This window comes from Procambarus clarkii, chromosome 21, assembly GCF_040958095.1.
Source record: "Procambarus clarkii isolate CNS0578487 chromosome 21, FALCON_Pclarkii_2.0, whole genome shotgun sequence".
Lineage (NCBI taxonomy): Eukaryota > Metazoa > Arthropoda > Malacostraca > Decapoda > Cambaridae > Procambarus > Procambarus clarkii.
Genome location: NC_091170.1, coordinates 31,813,123 through 31,834,505, shown reverse-complemented (window position 1 = coordinate 31,834,505; position 21,383 = coordinate 31,813,123). Strand labels below are relative to the sequence as shown.

Sequence of the window (21,383 nt, the reverse complement as noted above, 5' to 3'; positions counted from 1 at the left end):
CGCCCCGCCCCGCTCCGCCTCGCCCCGCTCCGCCTCGCCTCGCCTCGCCCCGCCCCGTATGCACCTGAGAGGGATCCGAGCAGCAACCTGTTGCGCGCCCCAGTGTGTGTCCGACCAGTCAGTGGTGAGGATTGTCCGGCGTGTCTCCCTCGAACCCGTGACACCCACGGTCCGTGTCGCGCTTTCCACCGTATCACTCGCCCCCGACCCCTCCTCTTTTCCGTGTCTTCCCCCTTACCCCATCGACTCTTATCTTCCTCCGAGTCACTTGGCCTTCTTCCCTCCTCTCCTTGTCACCTCTTGGACTCCTAACTGTGTCCTTGTCTCCTCCTCTCTAGCACCTGCTCCCCCTCCCACCCTCCCCCAGCGCTATTCTTACCACCCCCCGCTCACCCCTACCCCCCCAACACAACAATTGCCTGCAATTCTACCCCCTCTAACACTACACTTACCTCCCCCTCCCCCACCTCCCTCAAAGGTACTCTCCCCAGCAGTGCTGCGCCTCCCCAAACATCACCGTATCTTCAGATCTTCTGTTCTTCATTTCTTAAATACTGTTCTCCTTTTATGTACCAATCCTGCCTCTCCAAACTGTGCTGTTCTTAACTATATTGTGCCAACCTTCCCATACTGTGTCAACCTTTCCAAATAGTGTCAATCGTCCCATATTGTGCCATATAGTGCCATATTGTGCCAGTTTTCCCATTTTGTGCCAAGCTTCCCATATTGTGCTATATTCTGCCAGTTTTCCCATATTGTGCCTATCTTCCCATATAGTGCCAACCTTCCCATATAGTGCCAACCTTCCCATATAGTGCCAACCTTCCCATATAGTGCCAACCTTCCCATATATAACTATATGAAACACTTCAATAGAACAATCTTCCTAAGATATGCACTTCTGTGCTGGGTCTTGCGGTTTTGCTCCTCGTCCACCACTGTCGAGTGACCAGCGCTTCCCTATAAATATTTTGAGGTCTGAAGTGATATTATAGATTTGTGCTTGCATCGTATATTAAATTTGATTGCTGTGGGATACGTGCCCAACATGGTCGGTTCGGGGTCTGCACAATTCAAGCGAGAACACCGTGGCACGGTCACGTACAGATCCCCTCCACGAACGTATTTAACACTGGCTTAATACGTCTGTTTAACGTCTGGCTAAATACTTTGATAACTAAATCGTCGAACTAATTGTTTTTCCTTACAATATTGCTAAATATTATGCACTGATCGGAAGAATTAACGTTTTCTGTTCATCATACTTTGCCCATAGTAGCGAAAAGACGTAGATTTCGAAGAGGTCAACACTGCCATGAGTGCCCCCTAAGCCCCAGGGGACCCACCCCCCTTCCCTTCCCCGCCCCCTCCCTCTGGCTCACAGAGTATATGTCAATTGTGAGTCTGAAATCGTGGCTTTTGTTTTTCCCAGTAGTGAGCAGTATTTCGTTTTTTTTTTTAATATTTCATGTTCTGTGAGAAATGGAGACAGGGGGAAGGGAGAGACAGAGAGGGAAAAAGGAGGGGAGGGGGTGAGAGAGAGAAGGGAGGAGGGGGGAGACCAGGAACTACCAGGTACCCCCCTGTAATATATTTGTACATGTGTGTATAAATAACACACACACACACACACACACACACACACACACACACACACACACACACACACACACACACACACACACACACCATACACAGTTTCAAATGTAGATATAGTAGAGCCCATTAGGCTCAGGAATCTGTACACCTGTTGATTGACAGTTGAGAGGCGGGACCAAAGAAACAAAGCTCAACCCCCGCAAGTACAATTAGGTGAGTACACACACACACACACACACACACACACACACACACACACACACACACACACACACACACACACACAGGTAATTGCCTAATTGGCCAAGTTCCCTAGAAGCCTAGTTTTACTGAAATTCGATATTTTTCTAAACAAATAGTATGAAATATTAATGCTGTCCATTATATTATATATGATTTTTTATTGAGTTAAAACTAACATAGAAATTTGATCAAATCTAACCTAACCAAACTTAACATAATTAAGTCAGTAATTCATGTTCTTAACATAATAATAATAATTGCAATAAATCAGTTTGAAAATAAATATATGAAAATAACGAAAATCACTCTGCCTGTTAGGCAAATCGGGACTTGCATACTAGGCCTAGTAGTGCCTTGTCGCCATTAGGTACGACATATATTCGAGGCTCCGAGAGTCATTCACTTGAACCATCGTAGCCACGAACCACAGACCAGAAAAGCTGCAGCCTGCAGTCCTACCATCTGAGCCACCTTTACTCCCCTCCTCTTTATTCCGCCTTCTACATCCTGCTTCCTAAAATACAGGAAGACGGCAAAAGAAAGGAGAGAAAGTTGTGGAATTCTCGCGGTGTGTGTCAGGGGTCATTTTAGACGGGGAGTCGAGAGTCTTCACCCTAGTGTTTTATACTGTGTTGCCTCACCATACAGAGAGAGAGAGAGAGACAGACAGACAGAGAGAGACAGAGAGACAGAGAGACAGAGAGAGAGAGAGAGAGAGAGAGAGAGAGAGAGAGAGAGAGAGAGAGACAGAGAGACAGAGAGAGAGAGAGAGAGAGAGAGAGAGAGAGAGAGAGAGAGAGAGAGAGAGAGAGAGAGAGAGAGAGAGAGAGAGAGAGAGAGACTGAGAGGGACAGAGAGAGACAGAGAGAGACAGAGACAGAGAGAACATTTAACCCACACTCTGTAAAACACACACACACACACACACACACACACACACACACACACACACACACACACACACACACACACACACACACACACAGAAAACATTTGACCCCTGAAGGGTTCGAATCTGCTCAGCCAGGTTCCTCTATGCCCCTTAGGATGTCCAGTATTATAACCTCTCAGCCACAGACTGTACAAAAGTCTGTGGCTGAGTGGTTATAATAATTATTGGTTATAGTAATAATAATACCAAATAATTTCCCACATAACCAAAACATCTAACCTAACCTACCCTAACCTAACCTAACCTAACCTAACCTAACCTACCCTAACCTAACCTAACCTAACCTAACCTACCCTAACCTAACCTAACCTAACCTACCCTAACCTAACCTAACCTAACCTAACCTAACCTAACTATACACAAAATTAAAACAAACATTAATATTTTATTCGAGAAAATATCGATTGTGGTTGCCCAATATGTTACAATTTGACGAGTGGATTTTTTTTTTTGGTATTGATAGCAGCTTGTAGGAGCATAGTCCGAGGAAGTGTTCGGAGTGAACACAGGCTTCAGACCACGCGATCAGCCCGAAATGCACGAAACCTTCCGTGAGGGGCTACACGAAGACCACACTCTCTGTGTGTTTAGTCAGGTGCCTTTTGATTACCATTCCAGAGCATAATTGTTTGGGTCAGGGACTATAAGAAGTAATTGTGAATGATGCAAGATAATGCAACAGAAGTTAGGGGGGTGAAGATCCTGGTTTATGCTCTGGAAGATCTTGTGGTAAGAGACAAGGTGAAGGGAAGACATAGTTTTAGAGGATGTGACAGTCAGGGGGTAAGATGGAAGTGAAGACCTTTCTCTCCAGTCTCATTGAACGCTAAATCATATGGGAACACAAAATAAAATATGAATTAAGGAAAGTGCGAAAGGCCCCACAGGACCAAACAAAGGGGTGGGGCTCTAGTGTCTATCCACCCAGCTCGTTCATATATGTCTAACCTACTCTTCAAACAGTCAAGTGATCTAGCATCTAGTATGTTACCTAATAGTTTGATCTATTTGCTAAAGCAGTATTTACCCAGGTCTTTCCTAAATGTAAAATTATTCAATTTGTATCCATAGTTTCGTGTTCTATTTTGCACATATATATATAACACATTAACTTTGTTATATTTTTCTATCCATTTTGTCCACTTGGGTCATGTCGCCTCCCACTCTTCCCCTTTCGTGAGAATGTAAATAATTTTTTGTTTTTAATCTCTTCACATGCAAGGTTTCTACTTCCGGGAATTAATTTTGTCATCCTTCTCTGAACGCGTTCAAGGGAATTTATGTCCATTCTGTACTATGGCGAACAAAATTGCACTGCATAATCTACAAGGGACCTAACAAGAGCAAAATATATAGCTCAGGAACATGTGTAGGTTCGTTGGTAATGCTTCTAGGAAAAAAATTCCCAGTATCTTTCTGGCATATTTCGAACATTTATGCATTGATTTTTGGGGAATTTTGATCCCTATTAATCATAACTTTCAGATCCTTTCCGCATTTAATTTTCGCAATTATAGTACTGTCTAAGTGGTGTCTAGCAGTCGTATCATCATTACCTTACCTCAGAACCCTACATCTTTCATCTTACACCTGCGTCTGCTAAACTTTCGCCCATTTCAAAACCCTCTTTAGATCGTCTTGAGGCAATTTTGAGTCTTCTTACTTTATTTCCATCCCTATTTTTGTATCGTCCGCGAATTTGCAAACATTGCTGCTCGGTCTCCTGTCAGAGTTGTGTATGTATGTGGCGAACAAGAAAGATACCACGGACAGAGGCAGTTTTGCGTGAGAGTAAATACAGATCAGATAGTTCTACCATCTCAGACGAGCGAGGCCTGCCCCTTTATGAGTCGACCTCACTCACTCACTCACTCACTCACTCACTCACTCACTCACTCACTCACTCACTCACTCACTCACTCACTAGCCAGTCTCTACACTTAATGCACCGCAATTTTGACGCTATCGATCACAGTGTTAAAATTCCGGTGATTTATACTAAACAAGACTGGCATATCTGGGTCCATGAATATGGTCCGTGACAGATAAGGAGGGTGGTCAAGGACCGTACGTTTCTAGTATAGCAAAAACCCACAAATTATGACGCTTATCAACTTGTGAGAATGGACTGTACTCACAGTGCAGCCCATTATCATAAACAATGGCTCATGAACTCAACCGTCAAACCCATGTATGAACGAACAAATATTCTACACGGCTCGCAGCTAATTTTGGTATCTTCATGTGCTCGAGTCGCACATCTTTAAATGATGCTTTACTAAACTGCAAATATATATCATTGCCAACTAATTCAGACAAACTAACATATCCTAGGCCTGTCTGTACTTAAAAAGTAATATTACTTCGTAAATTTTAACATAATGTGTAACTAAAGACTATGTTTTCTCGAATGTTAGTTAATGTCATAGTTTCTCTTGCCTGTCTGTCTCTCTCTCTCTCTCTCTCTCTCTCTCTCTCTCTCTCTCTCTCTCTCTCTCTCTCTCTCTCTCTCTCTCTCTCTCTCTCTCTCTCTCTCTCTCTCTCTCTCTCTCTGCCTCTCTCTCTCTCTGCCTCTCTCTCTCTCTCTCTCTCTCTCTCTCTCTCTCTCTCTCTCTCTCTCTCTCTCTCTCTCTCTCTCTCTCTCTCTCTCTCTCTCTCTCTCTCTGCCTCTCTCTCTCTCTGCCTCTCTCTCTCTCTATCTCTCTCTCTCTCTCTCTCTCTCTCTCTCTCTCTCTCTCTCTCTCTCTCTCTCTCTCTCTCTCTCTCTCTCTCTCTCTCTCTCTCTCTCTCTCTCTCTCTGTCTCTCTCTCTCTCTGCCTCTCTCTCTCTCTGCCCCTCTCTCTCTCTCTCTCTGCCCCTCTCTCTCTCTCTCTCTGCCTCTCTCTCTCTCTCTCTCTCTCTCTCTCTCTCTCTCTCTCTCTCTCTCTCTCTCTCTCTCTCTCTCTCTCTCTCAGACATTCACCTTACATTTCTCCCACCCTCCTTCCCTTCCACTAGCTGGGAGACAACCCATCAAGAAGGCAGTGAGGAGAGCGGGGTGTTAATATGTAAACGAAGTCTTGGTATACCTGCTACAGGGTTGGAGAGGTGTGTTGTGGGGGGCTGGTGTAGTTGTTGGAGAGGTGTGGCCTCGCTTACTTGTACTCACCTAGTTGTGCTTGTCGGGGTTGAGCTCTGGCTCTTTGGTACCACCTCCGAATTGTCAATCAACTGGTGTACAGATTCCTAAGCCTATTGGGATTCTATCATATCTCTATTTGAAACTGTGTATGGAAGTCAGCCTCCACCACATCACTGCCTAATGCATTCCATCTGTTAACTACTCTAACACTGAAGAGTTCTTTCTAACGTCCTTGTTCGCGTACCACTCTTGTTAAACAGTTTATCTTTATTTACCCTGTCAATTCCTCTGATAATTATATAGGTAGTGATCATGTCTGCCCTAACTTCTGTTTTCAAGTGTCGTGAGGTTTAGTTCCAGTAATTTTTCCCTCGTAGTTCATACCCCTCAGCTCGGGGAATAACCTTGTCGCATGAAATAGGGTCAGGAGTCATTACATTATACAAACGGCAGCTAAGCAAAGCTGGGTCCAAGAGCTAGAGCTCGATCCTGCAGACACAGATAGTTGAGTACACAGCCACTCCCCGTAACCTCGGAGAGGGGGGGGGGGGAGGGAGAGCACGAAACTCTCACATTAGTATAATCAGGATTCGTTGGTTAATTCTTACTAAACACAAGCAACAGTGAACGAAAACTTTCTTTTGATTTCCATCTGTTTATTACAACATTTTGTAAATGTTTTCTGTTTTACCAAACGTCAGCCTTTATGTACAGCTTACTCCTTTTGATCTACAAGTAAAGATTTAAAACCATTGTACATAGAGTACTTGTATCATGGTCTGTTATAATTACATAGCTGGTTGTAATTTTCAGTTAAGAATACAATGGCCACCTCTGCTAATTAGATCTAGAGTTAAAACAGGAGGAGAGGTGCAGGTGTGGAGGTGTTGCTGGTGTGGAGGTGGTGCTGGTGTGGAGGTGGTGCTGGTGTGGAGGTGTTGCTGGTGTGGAGGTGGTGCTGGTGTGGAGGTGTTGCTGGTGTGGAGGTGGTGCTGGTGTGGAGGTGGTGCTGGTGTGGAGGTCGTGCAGGTGTGGAGGTGGTTCTGGTGTGGAGGTGTTGCAGGTGTGGAGGTGTTGCTGCCGCTGCGGGTGTAGGTGCTTGCTGGGATTAGTTGTAGGGATTAGTTGTAAATAGTTAGTGTAAGTAGTTGTCGCCATTAGCTTTTGTGATTGGCTAACTCTGTTAGTTGTGATTGTTTGACGTGTTTAGTTTTAAATGGTTGTTGTGGTTCGCTTGTATGATTGGTGTCAACGATTGCCTTCATTGGCTGTCGCTATTGGTAGTGAATGATTGCCGCGATTCGCTGCATGATTGTAGCGCACGATTGGCATACATGGCTGTGCCGGTATTGGTTGCTATGCAGGGTTACTGGGAATGGTGCAAGTCTATTAGACGTGTAAGTGTTTGGAAAGGTTAAGTGAGGCTATTAGACCGTCCAGCGATGGACCAAATAAGCAACAAGTCTCATTAAGTAGGAAAGTGTGTGTGTGTGCGAAAAGCAGTGGTGCTATACTGCGCAGTTCCGGGTATTTTAAACCGGTCGTATAGGAGGTAGATATATTATGTTTGTAAAGCAGTTAGGGCGGGGGGGGAGGGGGGGAGATGTCACGTGGTAGAGATGGGTTTCTGGTTACAAGATGCTATGTACAGTGTTGGAGTGTGTGGAACGTTTTGGCTATCATGGACCTGTCAGCATCCACCGATCTCTACACACCTGTGTGGACTCTCCCTCCCTCTCTCCACACACACACACACACACACACACACACACACACACACACACACACACACACACACACACACACACACACCAACTAGGTGAGTAACATTGTACACACAACATTAGCCCGTGGTTCAACAGGCAGTGTTTGGAAACAAAGAGGAGAAGCAAAAGAACACGGAAGAAATATAGAGAACACAGCTCAGAAGGAAAAAACAATGTATGTAAAGAGGCCAGAAATGAGTATACAGAAACTTGGAGAGTGGCAGAGAAGCTGTACGATAATAACACTGCATACTAGGCCAAGTCGGAGCCAAAGTTGTTCCATAGTCATATCAGGAGGAAGATGACTGTGAATGATCAGGTTATCAGACTTGACAAAAGTGAGGGACACACGGAAAATGATAAAGAGGTATGAGAGGAACTTAACTAAAGGTTTTCAGGAAGTATTGAAGCTGGAACCTGGTTTGCCACTAGAGCTTAGAGCCCAAACCGGACTGAAATTCCAGAGGAAAGCCTCTACTGAAATAATAGTGACACCAGAAGAAATACAGAAGCAACTACAGGAACTGGCTGTAACAAAAGCAGTGGGACCACACAAACTATCGCCATGGATACTAAGAGAGGCAGCTGAAGCACTGTCCAGCCCTCTTGCCATGATATTTAGTTCCTCTCTAGAAATGGAACATGACAACAACATATAAGATTCTAAGGTAAATTGACAAAGTAGACAAAGCAGCATTGTTGAAAGCTACGAACAACAGAACGTGAGGTCATGGAACTCCAGAAGCGTAAATGAGTCACAGAGACGTCAGGAAGAACTTTTTCAGTGTTAGAGCTGTCATTAAATGGATTAAGTTAGCCGTAGAAGTCGTTGAATCTAATGAAATAAAAAAACAATGTAAATACGATAAAAGCGTGAACAGTGAATCATTGCAGGTATGTCGATGGAGGCCTGCCGGAAACCGTCCATGTCAACAAGAGAATGTTATGAGTATTCAACATGTACTGATGACCTCAAGTATTCGGACAGTAAGACAATGTTGTCTTATCTGTGTTCACCCGTCGAACACATCACGGACACTGTAGGATGTGGACGTAGATATATCAAAAGCTACAATAAAGAGAATACTACATCGGCATAACCTCCGTGACTCATTACAAGCTTCCAACCACTGGTAATTAAGTTCCGAGAAGAGAGCGGCCAGGCTACAGTTTGGTTCACAGTGTATAAATGTGTAGAGTCATGGCAGGCCGTGTTGCGGGGGCCGTGAGGCGATGTTTACATACACCACACACATGAGGTTAATGGGGGCCGTGAGGCGATGTTTACATACACCACACACATGAGGTTAATGGGGGCCGTGAGGCGATGTTTACATACACCACACACATAGGATAAAGTTAGTGTAGGTGTAAGAGAGCAACTGCTCGTGATTGACAGCATGTAACCTCGTATATGGAGGACGGGGGAGGTATTATGGCTACCACCACCACCATCACCACCACCACCACCACCTCCACCACCATCACCACCACCGCCAACACCAATATTATAAGGAACAAGCAGAGGTAGTCACCTCGGAGCTGCGTTACCAGGCGTAGGTCAGTATTGATTTTGTAACTACACCTTATGGAGTGACGCCCTAGGCGTCACCTGGAGGGGCGGGGGGCGGCGGCTCGTTGAAGAGGGGAAGAGGGGGGAAGGAGTAGGGGGAGAGAGGGGGAAGGAGTAGGGGAAGAGGGGAGGGGGTGTTCACCTAGCCGAGTACCGGGGGCGGGGCGCTTGAAGACTAGAAGAGACCAGCGGACGGGAGAATGAAGTATCAAACGAGGAAGAGACAGCGAGCGTAGCGTCAAGAAAGAAAACTGGTATGGAAAAAGTTAACGAAAATGTTAGATTTTGCATGATGAAGCTTTAGCTCCTGGGCGCCTCCCTTTTTCTTTAGATCATTGGGTGATTACTGCGTGGACTCTTGATCCCTTCGTTCCTTGTTACACTGTATGCATGTAACGTCTGATATTTACTGTAGTATGTCGTGTTACCTCATGTCAACTGAAGAAAACGAGTTACCATGGCTGTCAACTCATGGTAGGGGTTGTGGGAAGCTGTCAACTCATGGTAAGGGTAATGCAAGGCTGTCAACCAATGGAAGGGGTGGTGGGAAGCTGTCAACTCATGGTAGGGGTAATGCAAGGCAGTCAACCTATGGTAGGGGTACTGAGAGGCTGTCAACTCATGGTAGGGGTTGTGGAAAGCTGTCAACTCATGGTAGGGGTAATGCAAGGCAGTCAACCTATGGTAGGGGTACTGAGAGGCTGTCAACTCATGGTAGGGGTAATGAGAGGCTGTCAACTCATGGTAGGAGTAGTGAGAGGCTGTCAACTCATGGTTGGGGTAGTAAGAGGCTGTCAACCTATGGTACGGGTAGTGAGAGGCTGTCAACTCATGGTAGGGGTAGTGAGAGGCTGTCAACTCATGATAGGAATAGTGAGAGGCTGTCAGCTCATGGTAGGAGTAGTGAGTATAGCTAAGAGGGTGATGATAGTGAGATATAATTGGGAGTATCACTGAGGAAGGCAGTTTATAAGCCGTGTAGAGTTGTAGAAGCTTGTAGAGCAAAATTAGAGGATTGTAGACCAAGAATTAAGCCTTGCACGCCAGGGATAAGCGTATATAATGCGGACAAAAGCCTTAAAAGAAAACATATTCAACAGAAGACGGTAAGGAGACTCGGGACGAGGGGAAGTAATTATGGACATGAGAGAGAGAGAGAGAGAGAGGACGGGGGAATGGAGGAAGAAGAGATTAGCGAAAATGAGGTAAAATGAGGAAGTAAAGGGAAGGAAATGAGTCCACGGGTTGTAAATGTCAGCACAAAGACGTTGGAAGTTTTAGCCATTAGTTTAGGTGCCTTAATGATGTGTTGAGGACAGTGTTGGTTACACCAGTCTTGCTTCACGCACCCGAGCACGGGGGGGGGGAAGGGGGAGAGGGGAGACGCATGAAGCAAGTCTGGTGTCGTGGAAGGAATAGGAGAAGATCTGGTGACTCACACGAGACAACTCCTAGTTATATCCACCCAAACGCATTCACGTATATGTCTAACCTAACCGTGAAGCAACCCGTCAGCTGCACGTCTATTGGTATAGGTAATTTGTTCTCCCCCCCCCCCAATTCTGACTAAATATATTCGATTTATACATACAGTATCGTATATATTGTGCTGCTGGCTGTCTGGGTTCGAATCCTTCTGGGGTGTGGAGTTTTCGGTTGCATATTGTTTTGGGAAACATTCAAGCATGTTCGCATGCATATCTATATATATATATATATATATATATATATATATATGTCGTACCTAGTTGCCAGAACGCACTTCTTTGCCTACTATGCAAGGCCTGATTTGCCTAATAAGCCAAGTTTTCATGAATTGTTTTTCGACTACCTAACCTACCTAACCTAACTTTTTCGGCTACCTAACCTAACCTATAAAGATAGGTTAGGTTAGGTTAGGTAGGGTTGGTTAGGTTCGGTCATATATCTACGTTAATTTTAACTCCAATAAAAAAAAAAAATTGACCTCATACGTAATGAAATGGGTAGCTTTATCATTTCATAAGATAAAAATTAGAGAAAATATATTAATTCAGGAAAACTTGGCTTATTAGGCAAATCGAGCTTTGCATAGTAGGCCGAGAAGTGCGTTCTGGCTACTAGGTACGACATATATATATATATATATATATATATATATATATATATATATATATATATATATATATATATATATATATATATATATATATATATATATATATATATATATATATGCGAACAAGCCTGAATGGTCCCCAGGACAATATGCAACTGAAAACTCACACCCCAGAAGTGACTCGAACCCATACTCCCAGGAGCCACGCAACTGGTATGTACAAGACGCCTTAATCCACTTGACCATCACGACCGGACATAATGAGGTGATAGCCGAGGCTATTTGAACCACCCCACCGCCTGCACTCGGATAGTAATCTTGGGCATAGCATTTTACCAAATCACCTCATTCTTTGGGGCACACGTGAGGAACACAAATGCGAAACGCATTTGTGTTATATATATATATATATATATATATATATATATATATATATATATATATATATATATATATATATATATATATATATATATATATATATATATATATATATATATTACATGTATTCACACATAATCAGCTCTAAAAAATTAAATATAGATTCGGAAATTTGTACCTGATAAAATTAAGTGTGTTGATGAGACTTGACCTGTGATGAGAGGAGGCATGACTGGTTACCTGAGAACACTTGACTCCTACTCTGGCAGGACTGATGTTACGGCAAGCAAGATTATTTTATTTTATCTCCCGTTCGACATTCGACTCATGCAGTGCTGAAATTCCCTGGTAAATAGACTAGTTTTGATGTATATGTGACCTCGTATTGTATTCAAGCACCACCACCCCTTCTACCTGTCTCAAGCACCACCACCCTCCCACCTGTCTCAAGCACCACCACCCCTCCCCACCTGTCTCAAGCACCACCACCCCTCCCCACCTGTCTCAAGCACCACCACCCCTCCCCACCTGTCTCAAGCACCACCACCCCTCCCACCTGTCTCAAGCACCACCACCCCCCCACCTGTCTCAAGCACCGCTGGTCCATCCTGTCACGAATAAGATCACTCACTTTTGAAATATTTTTTAGCTCTTGATCATAATTTCTGACGTTGATTATATATATATATATATATATATATATATATATATATATATATATATATATATATATATATATATATATATATATATATATATATCCAGGGTCCATGAGGAGTGGACCATGGTGGTGTGTATATCCACAAACCCCTTATTTACGCTCCTACGGGCAAAGTATGGATTCGCTTTTAAATGATCTATATACATTATTTGCAAGCCCTGCGAAATTAAAACCGGACGAATGGGAGTTAAAACGGATTAATGAAATGCAATCAGTGTTCGCTATTTTATTTTTAGCTTGGCAGGGTCATAGAGTTGGTGAGAGTAGGTGAGGTGCGATGCCCGGGCTGGACCTGATTACACTGATCACCCCAGGAGAGAGTGATTGTCTTACTAATCCCGTCCCATTAACAGCCAGCAGGGAAGGTCGGAGCTTAACACAGCCATAATGGCCTACCAGTCAATCAAAGTTAAGACTAATGTTAACTGGCGCGCCTCCACCACACTCTCTCACTCACCTTCACTATACACCTTCACTATGCACCTTCACTATGCACCTTCACTATACAGCTCCACATTCATCACTACAGTGTACTGTGTATATGAGCAGCTGGTGGAAATAATCTCCCTCAATGAGAGGACTAGAAAGCAAAGGGCAGTCGTACCGAAATGGAAACTACGAGATGAGAAAATTTTTAATAGAAATTCAATTCAATTTCTTACAATTTCTTCCTTTATTATTGCACCTCATACCCATCCTGTGGGCGGTGGTGGAAAGGGTTACAGTGGCACATAATTGGTTCCAGAACTGAACTTCATAGTTTGTTTAGCTAAGCAAGTGACTATCTCTTGAAGCTTTATAATATAAATATAGAAAGAGGAAGCTCCATGCCATTATGACTATATAGCACTCTCTTGCAGGTAGTTACACAATTGTAACTAGCTTTGTTACACAAAACAGAAGAGTTAGGGGAGACATGATTACAACATACAAGATCGTCATAGGAATTGATAGGGTAGATAAAGACAGAGTATTTAACACAGGTGGTACACGCTCAAGGGGACACAGGTGGAAACTTAGTACCCAAATGAGCCACAGAGACATTAGAAAGTTTTTTCTGTCTCAGTGTAGGTAACAAATGGAATGCATTAGGCAGTGATGTAGTGGAGGCTGACCGCCATACACAATTTCAACTGTAGATATGACAGAGCCTAATTAGCTCAGGAACCTGTACACACCAGTTGATTGACGATCGAGAGGCGGGACCGAAGAACCGAAGCTCAACCCCCGCAAGCTCAACTGAGTCCCTTACCAACCCCATACAACACGGTCCCTCCCCCCCCCCCCCCCCCCAGCACCACGATTGCTGAAGATCTCATCCAAACTTACAGATCAATTTCCGCAGAGTTATCAAAAAGAGACTAATATGGTTACTGCCAGTGATTGAGGTGTGGGTGGCATTAGACAGGGGAGGAATTGGTAGCTGATGGATGAAGGGAGTGGAAGAATGGGAGGGTAAGTAAAGGGAGCAGGAGATAATGGTTATTAAGGGGGGGAGGAAATGGAGAAGACATTGGGGATAGAATGAATGAAGGTGTGACAGAATACACTGTATCTACCGTGCCAGGGGAGGGTGCTAGAGCGCCAGGGGAGGGTGCTAGAGCGCCAGGGGAGGGTGCTAGAGCGCCAGGGGAGGGTGCTAGAGCGCCAGGGGAGGGTGCTAGAGCACCAGGAGAGGGTGCTAGAGCGCCAGGGGAGGGTGCTAGAGCACCAGGGGAGGGTGCTAGAGCGCCAGGGGAGGGTGCTAGAGTAGCACACTAGCACCCTTGGGGCGGAATGAGTCCATATGCGGAGGTCCGAACACACCTAGGTTTATTGACACTGGTGTGAGGCTTCTACTTCGTCCCTCCCTCCCTCCCTCCGTCCCTCCCTCTTTTTCTCCGATACGGACATGCCCAAGCAAGGAAGGATAAGGACATGCCCAAGCAAGGAAGGATAAGGACATGCCCAAACAAGGAAGGATAAGGACATGCACAAGCAAGGAAGAATAAGGACATGCCCAAGCAAGGAAGGATAAGGACATGCCCAAGCAAGGAAGGATAAGGACATAAGGAAGACGCGTGTTCACTCCTTGGAGAAGGACTTAGGTTGGGAGGGGTGGAGTAATCCAGGAAGGTCCATGGGTAATCCTTAAGGCCGGAGAAATTAATCCTCTTGGGGAGGAAGTAATCGCCAGAGGGGAAGGTGATCCCAAGATAAAAGATAATCGATTGGGGAACATGTTAGTATTCTTGTCTAGAGCGATGGTGCTGTATGTTTGGTCCAGCAGGTGGAGTGGGGAGGTGGCGCCTGGGAGGGAGGGGGGGGAGAGAGTTGACGGCTGGAAGGGGGAGAGTTGACGGCTGGGAGGGGGAGAGTTGACGGCTGGGAGGGAGAGAGTTGACAGCTGGGAGGGGGAGAGTTGACGGCGGGGAGGGAGGGAGGGAGAGGGTTGACGGCTGGGAGGGAGGGAGGGAGGGAGAGAGTGTACGGCTGGGAGGGAGGGAGGGAGAGGGTTGACGGCTGGGAGGAGGGGGGGAAGTGAGAAGTTGAGGTGATCGATTGAAAAGGGGCCCGGGTTCGATTCCTGGCCGAGGCAGAAACAGATGGGCATAGTTTCTTTCCACCCCGATGCGCGTTTTCACTTAGCAGTTAGGTACCTAGGACGGGTACTGCTACGGGCTGCTTCCTGTGTGTGTGTGTGTGTGTGTGTGTGTGTGTGTGTGTGTGTGTGTGTGTGTGTGTGTTAGAGAGAAATATATGTAGTAGTCAGCGGCATATGCCAGGTTGGCTAACATAAGAACGGCCTTTAGAAACTTGTGTAAGTAATCTTTCAGAACATTATATACCACATATGTCAGACCAATCCTGGAGTATGCGGCTCCAGCATGGAGTCCATATCTAGTCAAGTATAAGACTAAATTGGAAAAAGTTCAAAGGTTTGCCACCAGAATAGTACCCGAACTGAGGGGTATGAGCTACGAGGAGAGACTACGGAAATTAAACCTCACTTCGTTGGAAGACAGAAGAGTTAGGGGGGACATGATCACCACATACAAGATTCTCAGAGGAATTGATAGGGTAGATAAACACAGACTATTTAACACAATGGGCACACGCACTAGGGGACACAGGTGGAAATTGAGTGCCCAAATGAGCCAAAGAGACGTTAGAAAGAATTTTTTCAGTGTCAGAGTAGTAGACAATGGAATGTATTAAGAAGTGATGTGGTGGAGGCTGACTCCATACACAGCTTCAACTGTAGATATGATAAGAGCCCAATAGGCTCAAGAACCTGTACACCAGTTGATTGACAGTTGAGAGGCGGGACCAAAGAGCCAGAGCTCAACCCCCGCAAGCACAGCTAGGTGAGTACAGACTAGTGAGGGTAATATAGGGCAGTTATGAGTGTTGCTCCGGACTTTCCTCCTTGGCCTGAAATATTCAAGACTTGGTAATTTCTTAAACACATTAATGCTGGTCCGGCAACGCCCTCAGCACGCCTCCAGCTGCTCCCTGAATTACAATGAGACGATTACCAGGTGGTGCCTTCCATGGTGGCCAGGTGGTGCTGCCTGTCTTCTCTGGTGGCCAGGTGGCGCTGCCTGTCTTCCCTGGTGGCCAGGTGGTGTTGCCTGTCTTCCCTGGTGGCCAGGTGGTGTTGCCTGTCTTCCCTGGTGGCCAGGTGGCGCTGCCTGTCTTCCCTGGTGGCCAGGTGGTGTTGCCTGTCTTCCCTGGTGGCCAGGTGGCGCTGCCTGTCTTCCCTGGTGGCCAGGTGGCGCTGCCTGTCTTCCCTGGTGGCCAGGTGGCGCTGCCTGTCTTCCCTGGTGGCCAGGTGGCGCTGCCTGTCTTCCCTGGTGGCCAGGTGGCGCTGCCTGTCTTCCCTGGTGGCCAGGTGGCGCTGCCTGTCTTCCCGGGTGGCCAGGTGGCGCTGCCTGTCTTCCCTGGTGGCCAGGTGGCGCTGCCTGTCTTCCCTGGTGGCCAGGTGGCGCTGCCTTCCCCACACAGGTGACAAGGGTGAGGCAAGAGTGTGCGTGACTACCTATCAGCAGCAGTCTCTCCTGTCCTGTCATATTACTGTGGCCTTTTGTGGCTGGAGTGGCTCGGTAGGGTGAGCAGGGTGGGGGAGGAGAGAAGGAGGATAATAGTTACAAGGAAGGAAATGGGTGATGAGAGGCGAGGATGTAAAGGAATTACGTGAGATTGGAGGTTATTGAAGCAGAGAGAGAGAGAGAGAGAGGAGAGAGAGAGAGAGAGAGAGAGAGAGAGAGAGAGAGAGAGAGAGAGAGAGAGAGAGAGAGAGAGAGAGAGAGAGAGAGAGAGAGAGAGAGAGAGGGGGGGGTTTGAGGGAGAGAAAGGGTGTGGAGGAAAGATGGGGAGATTCAGTGTGAGGGACGGAGAGAAAGTAGATGTGAGGTAGGGATGGAGAGAACGGGTGTGAGGAAGGGCCATGTCTTACAGAATATTTATGTTGTAACATAAATAAATCACATAATTTTATGAGAATTTCGCAACATAAATACTCTGTAAAACACGGCCAATTGTCTAATGTTTTATTTGTTCATTTATTCAGAAAGTTCTCACCAAATGGATTGGGAGATGGCTTCTTCAATAAGGAATTGTAAAGGCATTTTTAATAGGAACATTATTGAATCTGCTTTAATACAAATTACAAAATCATGCAATTTTAACATTAGCAGTGGTTCGTATCATTTAGATCCATTTTAATTGTTCAGTTAAAGGGCGATTTGAGGAGGATCATTGATACACATTTATTTCACTAACATCTTATTAATATACCATTATCATTGTATGATAATGGTATTAATATACCAATATGATAATGGTATTAATATACCATTATCATTATTAATATACCATTATCACTGAGACATTGTACCTCACCTCACCTCTTTCCTGCCTATATATCCACACCACTGAACTGTAAATACATCCTTCCGAAGATGTATTATTAAATACGAAAGTACTTGTGGAAATTCCTTTCTTAGTCATTTTTTCCGAACCGCCGAGGTTCGAATCCCGGGTGGGACAGAAATAGTTTAGCGCATTTCTTATCACCGAATGCACCTGTTCACCTAGCAGCAAGTAGGTACTCAGGAGTTAGGCAGCTTGTTGTGGGGGCTACATCCTGGGGGGGGGGTCTGTAATCCGACCTCAGAGGGGGGGGGGGTCTGTAATCCGACCTCAGAGGGGGGGGGGGTCTGTAATCCGACCTCAGAGGGGGGGGTCTGTAATCCGACCTCAGAGGGGGGGGTTGATATAGGCCTATCGTATATAACCACACTGGCTGCCTGTCCTCCGGCACAATGAATTATATATATATATATATATATATATATATATATATATATATATATATATATATATATATATATATATATATATATATATATATATATATATATGTCGTACCTAGTAGCCAGAACGCACTTCTCAGCCTACTATTCAAGGCCCGATTTGCCTAATAAGCCAAGTTTTCATGAATTAATTGTTTTTCGGCAACCTAACCTACCTAACCTAACCTAACCTAACTTTTTCCGCTACCTAACCTAACCTAACCTATAAAGATAGGTTAGGTTAGGTTAGGTAGGGTTGGTTAGGTTCGGTCATATATCTACGTTAATTTTAACTCTAATAAAAAAAAATTGACCTCATACATAATGAAATGGGTAGGTTTATCATTTCATAAGAAAAAAATTAGATCAAATATATTTTTTCAGGAAAACTTGGCTTATTAGGCAAATCGGGCCTTGAATAGTAGGCCGAGAAGTGCGTTCTGGCTACTAGGTACGACATATATATATATATATATATATATATATATATATATATATATATATATATATATATATATATATATATATATATATATATATATATATATATATATATACTCAGCGCTATAAACATACACATTATATCGGTGTAAATAGCTGCATTTTTCCCCGCTTTCGTCAGCCGATCTCACCTACCTGTCTCTCCTACTCTGTCTGTAAGCTCTTGGTTGAAAACCAAATTTAACCAACAGAAAAACACTTACATGTTCTGATGAGTTATTATTTACCTTTTTTTTTAGATGCACGATTATGCACTCTCGGCAATATATATATATTGAAAAGGTAGTGACAGCGAAGGTACTAAAGAAAATTTGAATCATTGCTAACTAGCTATGGGTGTAGAAGCCAGGTCGTAGAACCTTAGTGAAAGTAACGAGGGCTGCCCGGCACCATTCAGGTAAAGTCCTGGCCACATAGCAGTAGCAAGCAGTGCTTGCTAGTACACCACCGCCTGGCAGATACTACATTGTGTTCCAAGTATCAATATCACTCGAGGTCCTGGGAGTGAGCGCAGACGCTGCCTTCGCTCCGCTGGACCTCCTATCAGTGCTGCTAGTACTGGCCTATACCTCCTTGCTGCCAGCGATAACTCTGGCAGAGACGTTCAGCGACACACGCTTGTGTACAACGACCCACACCTGTGTTCAACGACCCACACCTGTATTCAACGACCCAAACTTGCGTACAACGACCCAGAATTGTGTTCAACGACCCAAACTTGTGTTCAACGACCCATCATGAAGGCTGCCATTGTCGCATCCAACCTCAGGGTAAGGAACTCTTCATGTCGCATTACTATAATAAAAAATATAATAATAATTATAATATAACTTCATTTTAAACAAACACAACATTCCACAACTAATAAGACGACAGAATGTAGCTGATAGAGACCATGTGTAGGTATGTATTGAGAACGTTTACACAACATTCGTTCATAAACGTTATTTTTGTGAAATTTATCAAAACTTAAAGTCTGCTAGACCCATAAGAGAACTTTTTTGAATACGTTTTCGCTCGCGCTTTTGTATAGTTTTGTGGACTGTTGTTTGAGATTTTATTTACGTGTTGTTTAGCAAGATGGTTATTTGTTATTTATTTATCAGGTGAGATATAATTATTGGTTATCCGTGTATCCAGGTAAGTTATGGATGTTGGTTGATTATCAGGTGTTTTCTTAATTGCATATTCAATTATCAATGTGAGTTATGATAATTGGTTATTCATTTTTCAGGCGAGTCATGTTAATTGGTTACAAATTGTAGTTGTGTTGCATTTAATGCGTCCTCTCCTCGCATGAGAACACGGTGGCCCAGCCTGCGGGTGAGCTTGTGTTAGTTGTAGCACATTGCTAGGTTATACACTCAAGTTGTTGCTAGGAGGAGTGTATTCACCCACTCTGGTGAAGGTATACACGCGTTCGAGGCGCGCTGGTCAAGTTGGAGAGTATGTATAAAATGATGTAACGACTAAGGAAGGAGATACAGCTATATTGGCCTCGCTTCCGCATGCTTATCACAATCTATCGAGAGTAAAAATTAATAAATAGTTGCTAGGGAAGAAGATAGTAAACACATGGGTGAATGTAAACAGGAGTTACCTTTTTTATTGTCCAATAGCAGCTATCACTTATGGTCCAATAGGAGCTACCACTTATGGTCCAATAGGAGCTACCACTTATGGTCCAATAGGAGCTACCACTTATGGTCCAATAGGATTCCTCGTACGGTACTGTAGGAGCTGCCTCGTATGGAACAATATTAGCTGCCTCGTATGGGAAAAAAGAAGCTGCCTCGTATGGGAAAATAAAAGCTGCCTCGCATGGTACAACAGGCCTTCTACAGGTTAAGTTTTTCTTATGTTCACAATAATAAAGCTGAACAAGTTCCCTCACACCAACGAAATATTTGACAGGGATTTAGAAGCATGGAAAAAGGGGTGCTTATTCAACCACTGTCAAGAATATTCACTATATCATTAGAGGTGGAAGACGTGCCAGAATCGTATAGGACTGCGAATATAGTTCCGATTTTATAAAAGGGCGATAGATTACTGTACAAACGGTCGCCCAGTTAAATTAACGTCAAATGCCGTACATTTACTAATCGCAAATGTCGTCATAATCTTGATTGAGAAGCGCATTTATAAAATATTTGAATAAAGAGTTTCCGAGACAAATATCATACGAATGTTTCATTCTTTACGGATACTTGAGACGAGTTAGTGGTAACGATTATCATGTTATTTACCTAGACTTTAGAAAGGATTTTGACTTTGCTCTCTTCTGTCATGTTAGGGATTCTAAGCATCCGAGTTGAGTTAACTTGAGACGAGTTAGTAGTAACGATTATCATGTTATTTACCTAGACTTTAGAAAGGATTTTGACTTTGCTCTCTTCTGTCATGTTAGGGATTCTAAGCATCCTATTCTAAGCATATTCTAATTCTTAATTCTAAGCATAAGAAGATTGGTCTTCCTCTAAAATAATCTTTCCTGCCTCTACTCTACACAGACGCCGTCTGGTCGACACGGTTCTGAGATACACAACCTGCCCAACGTGAACCTGAGTCCTGACTGTGTTGCTGCTGACTCTTCCCTTTCACAATATATACTCAAATGTTCTAAACTTTCTAACAAACGTGACCTAACATAAGCCTGCTCTTCCTTTTTATTTCTTTTGTTTTCTCTTACGATCCCTTTCTTATTCCTATTATTACACCCTTTATTACAGCTTACCTTTCGTACCTTTCGCCTTACTCTTATCTTCCTCTAAGAGCTAAATGTATGATGAACTTGAATAGAATGTAACTAGTGTTGTACAAGGTACAAGACTCCATTGTACTTGTACTCTTGTTCACATTATATGTGTACTATTAGGATGTAGATTCCTGTGGTACTAGGATTCTTATATACAGACCCAGGGACCGCTGCGCTATGATACAGTAAAATATGAGTGCAGTCTCCGTGGTGTAGTGGTAAGACACTCGCCTGGCGTTCCGCGAGCGCTATGTCATGGGCTCGTATCCTGGCCGGGGAGGATTTACTGGGCGCAATTCCTTAACTGTAGCCTCTGTTTAACGCAACAGTAAAA

General features: G+C 44.2%; 1 protein-coding gene across 2 annotated transcripts in view; it reads left to right on the top strand.

The window, feature by feature from the left end:
* Positions 1 to 21,383, top strand: part of LOC123760648 (uncharacterized) — a 370,968-nt gene that overhangs the window by 259,220 nt on the left and 90,365 nt on the right. The window contains exons 1-2 of one of the 2 annotated variants that reach the window (XM_045746404.2): positions 112 to 169; positions 18,531 to 19,061. The exons of the other annotated variant lie outside the window; for it this stretch is intronic. Coding sequence (XP_045602360.1) covers positions 19,029 to 19,061 — 33 coding nt within the window. The 5' untranslated portion in view covers positions 112 to 169; positions 18,531 to 19,028. Of the gene's footprint in view, positions 1 to 111; positions 170 to 18,530; positions 19,062 to 21,383 lie in introns of those variants that run through there. 2 annotated transcript variants of the gene reach the window in all.